General features: G+C 40.9%; 1 protein-coding gene across 3 annotated transcripts in view; it reads right to left on the bottom strand.

Annotated features, from left to right (window-relative positions):
* dctn1a (dynactin 1a) overlaps nucleotides 1-14597 on the bottom strand; it is a 44301-nt gene that overhangs the window by 10166 nt on the left and 19538 nt on the right. For all 3 annotated transcript variants that reach the window (XM_052140533.1, XM_052140538.1, XM_052140540.1), the window contains 7 exons: nucleotides 6024-6183; nucleotides 5409-5513; nucleotides 3606-3797; nucleotides 3324-3440; nucleotides 3081-3233; nucleotides 2239-2399; nucleotides 1-160 (listed from right to left, as the gene is read on the bottom strand). The exon at nucleotides 1-160 is cut by the window's left edge and continues 9 nt beyond it. In XM_052140533.1, the coding sequence (XP_051996493.1) occupies nucleotides 1-160; nucleotides 2239-2399; nucleotides 3081-3233; nucleotides 3324-3440; nucleotides 3606-3797; nucleotides 5409-5513; nucleotides 6024-6183 (1048 nt within the window). The remainder of the gene's footprint in view (nucleotides 161-2238; nucleotides 2400-3080; nucleotides 3234-3323; nucleotides 3441-3605; nucleotides 3798-5408; nucleotides 5514-6023; nucleotides 6184-14597) is intronic.

The following is a 14597-nucleotide window of genomic DNA, read 5'->3' as shown; positions in this document are numbered from 1 at the left end:
TTTAATGGCTTTAGTGAGCGGCTCCACTTGAACCGTCTCATCCAGCTGATCTTTATGAAGCAGATCAATGAAGAAGTCCAGAGTACGTTCATGAACACTCATCTCTGAATACAGGGTCCCCATCCGCTTATACACCTCGACACTGCACTGACTCAGAGCTCTGAGAGGGTTAATCACACATAATAAATCCCATATGAGGGAGTGACGTGATATACAAACACAGCACAACCCATCCTCAACTGCAGAATGCACACACACAAAAGAGGAAGCACTCCGAGCGTCATGTAAAGTCAGTTTACACTCGTGGCGCGTGTTTGTAGTTGTGGTTGTTTTAGCATTCCTCATTAGCATAGAGAGACCGGCGGGTTGAGTCACTGAGAGACCAGGAGGTTGCACTCATATAGAAACATACAGTGAACCTCACAAAGACTAATCATCAATAAATCAACGAAATACACTAATTATATTTGTGTCTGTTTGCGCTTCTGTGACCGCTCAATGATGTGCCGCAGTAAAAAAGGACATTATTGTAAATGCATTTGTGGAGTTTTAGAAAGTACCTTAAAAGTAAAACACTGTAAAATCTGAGGATTATTTTGTTGAGCAATTTAATGTTGAGCTTCTAATATTATAATAGTAACACACTAGCATTAGTACATGCATTAGATATCATCAACAATATATCTTTCGACAAGATTAGAAAAACACAATTGTTGATTCATAGAGCATTAACTAATGTTCACATACACAACCTTTATTTAACAAACGTAACACCAAATGTTGAAAGTGGCGTACTCAAAATAAAACAACTAAAAAACAAAAGAGAGAGGATCGAGAGTTTGGTGTCATTGTAAAGAAAACTTCAGATGTTTTATGATATAGATTATTATATAGATTCTGATACATTCTGAGACTCTCAGTGTAAGAAACTGCTGGAAAATCTAGTTTAACCAAAATTTGTATTTTTGTTTCTTATTTTCTGATTTGACAATATATATATATCTCTGAGTGTAAATAAGGTGGCTCCCAAAAACTGCTTTTGTTTTGTTCCCAATCATGTTTTTGTGTGTGTGTGTTCTGTTGATACGACAAAACAATAAAAAGTCACAACATTACAAATATAATGTATCATAGTGTCCAAAAACATCTCCACACAAATAAAAGATAATAATTGTACATAAGAACTAATTACACATGCAAACACAACAATGACTAAAGGTTTGCATAGCATGCAGACATGATTTTAGTCATGAGATTTCACAGAATGAGTTTCATTCTGTGTCATTTGAGTCATCATTGAGTCTGTGTCGTGTATTTGGCGCCATCTCCTGGTGGTCATATGTAACATTGTGCTTCATGTGGATTATCTAATGATCAATACATCTGATTATCTTGTGTGTGGACTCGATTGAAAGATAATCACAGACTCTAAATAATCATATGTGAGATTTTATGTTCTGTTTATATATAAATATTAGAAGCAAAAACGCTGCATATAAGCAAATTCAACGTACTTGTCAAAGACAAATAATTAGCCGTTACTCGCTGTATTTTGTCTGTGAGTAAAACAAATAGTCTGGTTGTATTTTACTCTTTGAGAACTTTCCAACAACATCTGATACATGAATATTTGATGAGTTTGATGTTTTTACTGATGCAATAATATTTACAGTGCAATTGTTTTTTTTAAAGAAGTTATCAAAACTGAACACTTCTGATTTGTCTGCAGATTTTAAAGCACTTGATCAGTTTTGGTCATGATGTTCTCATGCAAAAAAGTAGATCTTCTAATCTTTCAAACGACACCTATTTTGTGTTGGTCAAGACTGCAGTTATTAATAGATCGACGATTATATATATTTTTAATGTGGGCCCATCTGAGCTTAAAGGGTTAATCTAATGTTAACAAATGTAACCTCTTGTAAATTGTTCCCATTATAACATATTTAAAGTAATGTTACTGTGCTCTTCAATTAACTGGAGAATCTTTACAATATCATCAAGGCTTCGAAATGTGTTAAATATGGTTTTAAACTGTACAGCACTAAAAATGACCCATTGTCAGTGAACACAATTCTGAATGTGTAATAGCAAACGCAAATTGAACTTGCCTTCATATACTGTATTTTATATTTTTTCCTTCAGCCAAATACAAATCAGTGGATTTCGCTGCATCTTGAATTAATTCTGTTATTGTTTGGCATAATATACAGTGCAGTAGTAAAGAGGGGTACGTACAGTTCATATTTGTGCAGTGTGGCCTCCAGCAGAGTCAGAGAATAAACCAAACCAGACGCAAAGCTCAGCTGCTCTCCGGCGGGGCCTCGCAGTCCAGCGCGCTCCACCGAACCGCCGTTCAGATCGAACTTCTCCTGCGCCTGTCTACTGATCAACTCCGCCTAACAAAACAACATCATCATCATATAGAACTCCATAATGACCTAATAATTATGCTCACGCATTTTCAAGCCAAAGGTGGCAAACTATGCGTTTGCCGCCTTTATGATTAACGTGAGAGTAATGACAGTTCTTGCAAAGCAGAGCTCCCACAAACACTGTGTGTCCTTCTCCATGATGACATTGTGCAGTTTTCACTTCACATGTTTTAAGGAAATAAAGTTGCATTTGGTCAAAATCGCATTGTGGAGTCCCTTGAGCATGTGAAGATATCTGTAAATGTGTGGCGATGTGTTTGACAGCGGTCTACAGATAGTTAGAACAATAATGACCCCGTTTACAGGGTATTTGCAGAAAACGGCATTCTGAGACATCACATAAACGCAAAGTTTGTTTTCCTTATGCTGCTTAATGGATTTGCGGCATTCATACAGAAGTGCGAATGTACGTGGAAAACACTGGATAACTGAACAAATGACACTGGAATCACTGGATCTTGCTGCAACATATTAACAAGTCAACAAGACAGGAAAGGGGGAACAAAATCATACATACAATCAAGTAAAACACTCCAGTTTAAAATATTCTGTCACTTGCATCCACGTTTGTGCTCAAGTGCACCGGGGGAATCCCAGTCTATACAGTAAGAGGAAAACCTCTCTATTACTCTCAAACACACACACCTTGCAGATGAGTCTGGGTATGAGCAGCAGCACCAGGATGCAGTCATGATCTCCTCCGTGTCTCAGGAAAGATTCAGGCATGAATGACGTGAGCAGAGCCACCTGGCGATTTGCTTGATTCACCTCCATCTTACGCAGCTCCATCTCAATGGCCTACACACACACACACACACACAAATGCTTACCTTCTATAATATAACTTTAAAAGTTAAAGTGTGCATGTATAATGTAGGCTATTCATACTTTAGCATAAGCTTTGGTCTCTGCAAACTTGATCTTGAAGTCGAAGAGTTCAGTTGCCGGCTGCTGCAGCTGTTCGGCCGTGCTGCTCTGCTGATTGGTCAGCTCAAGGTTCACTTCCTGTTTGTGCAGAAGAGAAAAGAGACTTTAACAAAAAACTATGAAATGTAAAAGCTACAAATCCAGCAAAGTTATGAATGAAACGAAAGAACAAAAACTGATCTTTTCTGTTTGAATTTCATCACAGAAGTGTTTTTGAGAACGTTTCATCGGAGTCTCACTGACCTGCAGGTGTGTGGTGAGATCTCTGTACTTGTTGATGGTTTGTTGATAATCTGCGACGGTCTCTTGCGCGGCCTCCACTCTCTTCTGAGCCTCCCGGACTCGAGCTCCAGACAGGTCGAGCTGCTCGCGCAGTTCCAGCTCCGTCTCGCGAGCGTTCTCCTGCAGCTCGTCATTCATCTCGTTTATCGCTTCCTAAACAATGCAACGGAGGTCAAGGGTTAAAGCCATCGAGTCAGCAAAATAAAAAACAACAAGACTCAGTTTCAAAGTCAAGTTAGCATCCTATTTACTGCGTACATGAGCCGCTAACTTCTGAGGAAGCATCCTTACTACTGACGGATTATGAACGCTCTACGAAAGGCAGCAACTCTATGCATCAACTCTATGAATCCTATAAATATCTCTCGACTCACAGCAGATTCCAATAGAGTTTGATTTGAACATTTTCTCTTTAAAGGATACATGTGGCGCTGCCTTACAGTTAGACCAATAGAAGCATCTTATTAGGCGATGGACGCCTTGAACCAGTGGATATAAAAAGTCTTCACACCCCTGTTAAATCAGCAGGTTTTTGTGATAACAAAGATAAATCAAATCAGAATTGTTTGATTTTATTCCAGCACTCAGTCTGTTTGGATCAGAGTCTATTAGCTGGGCACATCTTCACTTGGGAATATCTTCTTCTTTGCAAAAATGTTCCAGATCTGTCAAATGGCGAGGGCATCTCTTCAGGTCCCCCCACAGATTTACTATAGGATTCAGGTCTGGGCTCTGGAGCAGCCCAAAACATGCATCTTTTGTTGATTTGGATGTGCGCTTTGGATCATTGTCATGCTGAAAGGTGAAATATCTCTTTATTTTCAGCTTTCTAGCAGATGCCAGAAGGTTCTGTGCCAAAACTGACTGATACGTGGAGCTATTCGTGATCGCCTCCACCTTCCCTAAAGCCCCAGTTCCAGACCCAAAGTATGATGCATGCTTCACCGTGGGTATGCGGTTCTTTTGATGATGTGCCATGTTGTTTTTGCACCAAACATACCTTTTACAATGTTGGGAGACTGGATATGGGTTTTTGCTAGGCTTGGATGGTTTTTTTCATCAGAAAAGACTTGCGTCTTGCCACCCTGCCCCATACCCCACACAGATGAAGAATACGGGAGATAGTTGGCACACGTAGGGAGCGACCGGTACTTGCCAGAAACCGCTGCAGCTCCTTTAATGTTGCTGTAGGACTCTTGACAGCCTCCCTGAACAGTTGACTCTATGACTTCCTGTTCCTGATAATGTCACTGTTGTGCCACACTTTCTCCACGTGTTGATGACTGTCTTCACTGTGTCTCATGGTATATCTAATGCCTTGGAAACGGTTTTGTAGCCCTCACCTGAGCGACACCTTTCAACATGGAGATCCCGTTGATGCTTTGGAAGCTCTTTGTGGCTCGAATGCAGCCAAGATGATGTCAGAACAATCCTACGAGATCAGCTGAGATTTATTTGGCGTGAAGGTGCAAAAAGTCTGATAGGATTTATGTTCACAAAAACCTGCTGTTTTAAACGGGGTGTGTAGACTTTCCACTCTAAGTGACGAAGGCACCTCAAAGACACCTAAAACAATTCAATGAACTGTGAACAATTCAACTTGCGGTTCAGGGCTTCTGTAGAAGGCAGCATAATCATGCCTTTAGAAACTAAATGCTGCCTAGGTAAGATGATGACTAGGTTTTGGAACGGAGCACAAGTGTTGGCAAACTTCACAGACACACTCAAAAGGACAATCATGTAGATATGCTGCGTGTGTCTCACCAGGTCACTGACTGTCTCTCGGAGTTCTCGCACTTTCTCCTCCAGGTCTAGATTTCTCTCCGTCAGTGTCTCCACCATCTCCTCCGCCCCGAGAGCAGCATCCACCTGTAACACACGTTGCTTTCATGCTTTGCCTCTCTCTGACACTTGAAATGAAATGGGGCAATTATTCTGATGCACCGATTAGAAATGCCCTCATTCAGGTGCTTTGCTGCACTCGCGAGCTGTGGGCTGGTGAAGTCGGTGTTGTTGTTTAGGGCTGGACGGGCCGCTCAAAATAAAGAGGAATTTTAATAGCGCCACAGATATGGACACTGCAGAGACTTAAAAATTACATTTAAATACAAATTAAGACTTTTGTTGTATCATCTAAGATTTTTTTATGACCTTACATTTTGGAAACTGAATTTAAGGCATTCTAAGACTTTAAGGATCCCAACCCTGACAGAGATTCAGTGTTTACAGTTTGAGAAAATTAAGCTTCGAATGTTTTACAGCTGTCTCTGCATATTAAGCTGGGGTAGAAGAAACAAATGTATCACTGAAAATCACACTTCAAGCACACACACAAAAACTCGCATGCACAAACACACACACGCGCACACACACTCGCACCTGTTCTTTCAGCTCATCTATGGTGGCTTCAGCATGTTTCGTCTCCTCTTGTAGTTTCTCTTTTTGTGCTCGCAGTGTCTCCAGCTCAGAGTTCTTCTTCTCCATCTGTTTCTGAAGCTTCACGTGTTCCTGCTTCTCAGACGATGACAAATCCCTCATCCTGAACACAACACACAGAAGAGTGCTCATAACAACAACAACAACAACAACAATCTCCCTCATCCTGAACACAACACACAGAAGAGTGCTCATAACAACAACAACAACAACAACAATCTCCCTCATCCTGAACACAACACACAGAAGAGTGCTCATAACAACAACAACAACAACAACAATCTCCCTCATCCTGAACACAACACACAGAAGAGTGCTCATAACAACAACAACAACAACAACAATCTCTCTCATCCTGAACACAACACACAGAAGAGTGCGTATAACAACAACAACAACAACAATCTCTCTCATCCTGAACACAACACACAGAAGAGTGCGTATAACAACAACAACAACAACAACAATCTCCCTCATCCTGAACACAACACACAGAAGAGTGCTCATAACAACAATCTCTCTCATCCTGAACACAACACACAGAAGAGTGCGTATAACAACAACAACAACAACAATCTCTCTCATCCTGAACACAACACACAGAAGAGTGCGTATAACAACAACAACAACAACAACAATCTCCCTCATCCTGAACACAACACACAGAAGAGTGCTCATAACAACAACAACAACAATCTCCCTCATCCTGAACACAACACACAGAAGAGTGCGTATAACAACAACAACAACAACAATCTCTCTCATCCTGAACACAACACACAGAAGAGTGCGTATAACAACAACAACAACAACAACAATCTCCCTCATCCTGAACACAACACACAGAAGAGTGCTCATAACAACAATCTCTCTCATCCTGAACACAACACACAGAAGAGTGCTCATAACAACAATCTCTCTCATCCTGAACACAACACACAGAAGAGTGCTCATAACAACAACAACAACAACAACAATCTCTCTCATCCTGAACACAACACACAGAAGAGTGCTCATAACAACAACAACAACAACAATCTCTCTCATCCTGAACACAACACACAGAAGAGTGCTCATAACAACAACAACAACAACAATCTCTCTCATCCTGAACACAACACACAGAAGAGTGCTCATAACAACAACAACAACAACAACAATCTCTCTCATCCTGAACACAACACACAGAAGAGTGCTCATAACAACAACAACAACAACAATCTCCCTCATCCTGAACACAACACACAGAAGAGTGCTCATAACAACAACAACAACAACAATCTCTCTCATCCTGAACACAACACACAGAAGAGTGCTCATAACAACAACAACAACAACAATCTCTCTCATCCTGAACACAACACACAGAAGAGTGCTCATAACAACAACAACAACAATCTCCCTCATCCTGAACACAACACACAGAAGAGTGCTCATAACAACAACAACAACAATCTCCCTCATCCTGAACACAACACACAGAAGAGTGCTCATAACAACAACAATCTCCCTCATCCTGAACACAACACACAGAAGAGTGCTCATAACAACAACAACAACAATCTCCCTCATCCTGAACACAACACACAGAAGAGTGCACATAACAACAACAACAACAAAAACAACAACAACAATCTCCCTCATCCTGAACACAACACACAGAAGAGTGCTCATAACAACAACAACAACAACAATCTCCCTCATCCTGAACACAACACACAGAAGAGTGCTCATAACAACAACAACAACAACAACAATCTCTCTCATCCTGAACACAACACACAGAAGAGTGCTCATAACAACAACAACAACAATCTGCCTCATCCTGAACACAACACACAGAAGAGTGCTCATAACAACAACAACAACAACAACAACAATCTCTCTCATCCTGAACACAACACACAGAAGAGTGCTCATAACAACAACAACAACAATCTCTCTCATCCTGAACACAACACACAGAAGAGTGCTCATAACAACAACAACAACAACAACAACAATCTCTCTCATCCTGAACACAACACACAGAAGAGTGCTCATAACAACAACAACAACAATCTCCCTCATCCTGAACACAACACACAGAAGAGTGCTCATAACAACAACAACAACAACAATCTCCCTCATCCTGAACACAACACACAGAAGAGTGCTCATAACAACAACAACAACAACAACAACAACAACAACAATCTCTCTCATCCTGAACACAACACACAGAAGAGTGCTCATAACACCAACAACAACAATCTCTCTCATCCTGAACACAACACACAGAAGAGTGCTCATAACACCAACAACAACAATCTCTCTCATCCTGAACACAACACACAGAAGAGTGCTCATAACAACAACAACAACAACAACAACAACAACAACAACAACAATCTCTCTCATCCTGAACACAACACACAGAAGAGTGCTCATAACACCAACAACAACAATCTCTCTCATCCTGAACACAACACACAGAAGAGTGCTCATAACACCAACAACAACAATCTCCCTCATCCTGAACACAACACACAGAAGAGTGCTCATAACAACAACAACAATCTCCCTCATCCTGAACACAACACACAGAAGAGTGCTCATAACAACAACAACAACAATCTCCCTCATCCTGAACACAACACACAGAAGAGTGCTCATAACAACAACAACAACAACAATCTCCCTCATCCTGAACACAACACACAGAGAGTGCTCATAACAACAACAACAACAATCTCCCTCATCCTGAACACAACACACAGAAGAGTGCTCATAACAACAACAACAACAACAACAACAATCTCCCTCATCCTGAACACAACACACAGAAGAGTGCTCATAACAACAACAACAACAACAACAACAATCTCTCTCATGCTGAACACAACACACAGAAGAGTGCTCATAACAACAACAACAACAATCTCTCTCATCCTGAACACAACACACAGAAGAGTGCTCATAACAACAACAACAACAACAACAATCTCTCTCATCCTGAACACAACACACAGAAGAGTGCTCATAACAACAACAACAACAATCTCTCTCATCCTGAACACAACACACAGAAGAGTGCTCATAACAACAACAACAACAACAACAACAACAATCTCCCTCATCCTGAACACAACACACAGAAGAGTGCTCATAACAACAACAACAACAACAATCTCTCTCATCCTGAACACAACACACAGAAGAGTGCTCATAACAACAACAACAACAACAACAACAATCTCCCTCATCCTGAACACAACAGACAGAAGAGTGCTCATAACAACAACAACAACAACAACAATCTCCCTCATCCTGAACACAACACACAGAAGAGTGCTCATAACAACAACAACAACAATCTCTCTCATCCTGAACACAACACACAGAAGAGTGCGTATAACAACAACAACAACAATCTCCCTCATCCTGAACACAACACACAGAAGAGTGCTCATAACACCAACAACAACAACAACAATCTCCCTCATCCTGAACACAACACACAGAAGAGTGCTCATAACAACAACAACAACAACAACAATCTCTCTCATCCTGAACACAACACACAGAAGAGTGCTCATAACAACAACAACAACAACAATCTCCCTCATCCTGAACACAACAGACAGAAGAGTGCTCATAACAACAACAACAACAACAACAACAACAATCTCCCTCATCCTGAACACAACACACAGAAGAGTGCTCATAACAACAACAACAACAATCTCTCTCATCCTGAACACAACACACAGAAGAGTGCTCATAACAACAACAACAACAACAATCTCTCTCATCCTGAACACAACACACAGAAGAGTGCTCATAACAACAACAACAACAACAACAATCTCCCTCATCCTGAACACAACACACAGAAGAGTGCTCATAACAACAACAACAACAATCTCCCTCATCCTGAACACAACACACAGAAGAGTGCTCATAACAACAACAACAACAATCTCTCTCATCCTGAACACAACACACAGAAGAGTGCTCATAACACCAACAACAACAACAACAATCTCCCTCATCCTGAACACAACACACAGAAGAGTGCTCATAACAACAACAACAACAACAACAATCTCCCTCATCCTGAACACAACACACAGAAGAGTGCTCATAACACCAACAACAACAACAACAACAACAATCTCTCTCATCCTGAACACAACACACAGAAGAGTGCTCATAACACCAACAACAACAACAACAACAACAATCTCCCTCATCCTGAACACAACACACAGAAGAGTGCTCATAACACCAACAACAACAACAACAACAACAATCTCCCTCATCCTGAACACAACACACAGAAGAGTGCTCATAACACCAACAACAACAACAATCTCCCTCATCCTGAACACAACACACAGAAGAGTGCTCATAACACCAACAACAACAACAACAACAACAACAATCTCCCTCATCCTGAACACAACACACAGAAGAGTGCTCATAACACCAACAACAACAACAACAACAACCTCTCTCATCCTGAACACAACACACAGAAGAGTGCTCATAACACCAACAACAACAACAACAACAACAACAATCTCCCTCATCCTGAACACAACACACAGAAGAGTGCTCATAACAACAACAACAACAATCTCCCTCATCCTGAACACAACACACAGAAGAGTGCTCATAACAACAACAACAACAACAACAACAATCTCCCTCATCCTGAACACAACACACAGAAGAGTGCTCATAACAACAACAACAACAACAACAATCTCTCTCATGCTGAACACAACACACAGAAGAGTGCTCATAACAACAACAACAACAATCTCTCTCATCCTGAACACAACACACAGAAGAGTGCTCATAACAACAACAACAACAACAACAATCTCTCTCATCCTGAACACAACACACAGAAGAGTGCTCATAACAACAACAACAACAACAACAATCTCTCTCATCCTGAACACAACACACAGAAGAGTGCTCATAACAACAACAACAACAACAACAACAACAATCTCCCTCATCCTGAACACAACACACAGAAGAGTGCTCATAACAACAACAACAACAACAATCTCTCTCATCCTGAACACAACACACAGAAGAGTGCTCATAACAACAACAACAACAACAACAACAATCTCCCTCATCCTGAACACAACAGACAGAAGAGTGCTCATAACAACAACAACAACAACAACAATCTCCCTCATCCTGAACACAACACACAGAAGAGTGCTCATAACAACAACAACAACAATCTCTCTCATCCTGAACACAACACACAGAAGAGTGCGTATAACAACAACAACAACAATCTCCCTCATTCTGAACACAACACACAGAAGAGTGCTCATAACAACAACAACAACAATCTCTCTCATCCTGAACACAACACACAGAAGAGTGCTCATAACACCAACAACAACAACAACAATCTCCCTCATCCTGAACACAACACACAGAAGAGTGCTCATAACAACAACAACAACAACAACAACAATCTCTCTCATCCTGAACACAACACACAGAAGAGTGCTCATAACAACAACAACAACAACAACAATCTCCCTCATCCTGAACACAACAGACAGAAGAGTGCTCATAACAACAACAACAACAACAACAACAACAATCTCCCTCATCCTGAACACAACACACAGAAGAGTGCTCATAACAACAACAACAACAATCTCTCTCATCCTGAACACAACACACAGAAGAGTGCTCATAACAACAACAACAACAACAATCTCTCTCATCCTGAACACAACACACAGAAGAGTGCTCATAACAACAACAACAACAACAACAATCTCCCTCATCCTGAACACAACACACAGAAGAGTGCTCATAACAACAACAACAACAATCTCCCTCATCCTGAACACAACACACAGAAGAGTGCTCATAACAACAACAACAACAATCTCTCTCATCCTGAACACAACACACAGAAGAGCGCTCATAACACCAACAACAACAACAACAATCTCCCTCATCCTGAACACAACACACAGAAGAGTGCTCATAACAACAACAACAACAACAACAATCTCCCTCATCCTGAACACAACACACAGAAGAGTGCTCATAACACCAACAACAACAACAACAACAACAACAATCTCTCTCATCCTGAACACAACACACAGAAGAGTGCTCATAACACCAACAACAACAACAACAACAACAATCTCCCTCATCCTGAACACAACACACAGAAGAGTGCTCATAACACCAACAACAACAACAACAACAACAACAATCTCCCTCATCCTGAACACAACACACAGAAGAGTGCTCATAACACCAACAACAACAACAACAATCTCCCTCATCCTGAACACAACACACAGAAGAGTGCTCATAACACCAACAACAACAACAACAACAACAACAATCTCCCTCATCCTGAACACAACACACAGAAGAGTGCTCATAACACCAACAACAACAACAACAACAACAATCTCTCTCATCCTGAACACAACACACAGAAGAGTGCTCATAACACCAACAACAACAACAACAACAACAACCTCTCTCATCCTGAACACAACACACAGAAGGGTGCTCATAACACCAACAACAATCTCTCTCATCCTGAACACAACACACAGAAGAGTGCTCATAACAACAACAACAACAACAACAACAACAACAACAATCTCCCTCATCCTGAACACAACACACAGAAGAGTGCTCATAACACCAAAAACAACAACAACAATCTCCCTCATCCTGAACACAACACACAGAAGAGTGCTCATAACAACAACAACAACAACAATCTCTCTCATCCTGAACACAACACACAGAAGAGTGCTCATAACAACAACAACAATCTCCCTCATCCTGAACACAACACACAGAAGAGTGCTCATAACAACAACAACAACAACAACAACTCTCTCTCATCCTGAACACAACACACAGAAGAGTGCTCATAACAACAACAACAACAACAATCTCTCTCATCCTGAACACAACACACAGAAGAGTGCTCATAACAACAACAACAACAACAACAATCTCTCTCATCCTGAACACAACACACAGAAGAGTGCTCATAACAACAACAACAACAATCTCCCTCATCCTGAACACAACACACAGAAGAGTGCTCATAACAACAACAACAACAATCTCCCTCATCCTGAACACAACACACAGAAGGGTGCTCATAACAACAACAACAATCTCCCTCATCCTGAACACAACACACAGAAGAGTGCTCATAACAACAACAACAATCTCTCTCATCCTGAACACAACACACAGAAGAGTGCTCATAACAACAACAACAACAACAACAATCTCTCTCATCCTGAACACAACACACAGAAGAGTGCTCATAACAACAATCTCCCTCATCCTGAACACAACACACAGAAGAGTGCTCATAACAACAATCTCCCTCATCCTGAACACAACACACAGAAGAGTGCTCATAACACCAACAACAACAACAACAACAACAACAACAATCTCTCTCATCCTGAACACAACACACAGAAGGGTGCTCATAACACCAACAACAATCTCTCTCATCCTGAACACAACACACAGAAGAGTGCTCATAACAACAACAACAACAACAACAACAATCTCCCTCATCCTGAACACAACACACAGAAGAGTGCTCATAACACCAAAAACAACAACAACAATCTCCCTCATCCTGAACACAACACACAGAAGAGTGCTCATAACAACAACAACAACAACAATCTCTCTCATCCTGAACACAACACACAGAAGAGTGCTCATAACAACAACAACAATCTCCCTCATCCTGAACACAACACACAGAAGAGTGCTCATAACAACAACAACAACAACAACAATCTCTCTCATCCTGAACACAACACACAGAAGAGTGCTCATAACAACAACAACAACAACAACAATCTCTCTCATCCTGAACACAACACACAGAAGTGTGCTCATAACAACAACAACAACAACAACAATCTCCCTCATCCTGAACACAACACACAGAAGAGTGCTCATAACAACAACAACAACAACAATCTCCCTCATCCTGAACACAACACACAGAAGAGTGCTCATAACAACAACAACAACAATCTCTCTCATCCTGAACACAACACACAGAAGAGTGCTCATAACAACAACAACAACAACAATCTCTCTCATCCTGAACACAACACACAGAAGAGTGCTCATAACAACAACAACAACAACAATCTCCCTCATCCTGAACACAACACACAGAAGAGTGCTCATAACAACAACAACAACAATCTCCCTCATCCTGAACACAACACACAGAAGAGTGCTCATAACAACAACAACAACAATCTCCCTCATCCTGAACACAACACACAGAAGAGTGCTCATAACAACAACAACAATCTCCCTCATCCTGAACACAACACACAGAAGAGTGCTCATAACAACAACAACAATCTCTCTCATCCTGAACACAACACACAGAAGAGTGCTCATAACAACAACAACAATCTCCCTCATCCTGAACACAACACACAGAAGAGTGCTCAT

The sequence above is a fragment of the Xyrauchen texanus genome, chromosome 2, assembly GCF_025860055.1.
Source record: "Xyrauchen texanus isolate HMW12.3.18 chromosome 2, RBS_HiC_50CHRs, whole genome shotgun sequence".
NCBI classification, from domain to species: domain Eukaryota; kingdom Metazoa; phylum Chordata; class Actinopteri; order Cypriniformes; family Catostomidae; genus Xyrauchen; species Xyrauchen texanus.
The sequence above is the reverse complement of the archived record's forward strand: the minus strand, read 5'-3'. Positions and strand labels throughout refer to the sequence as shown.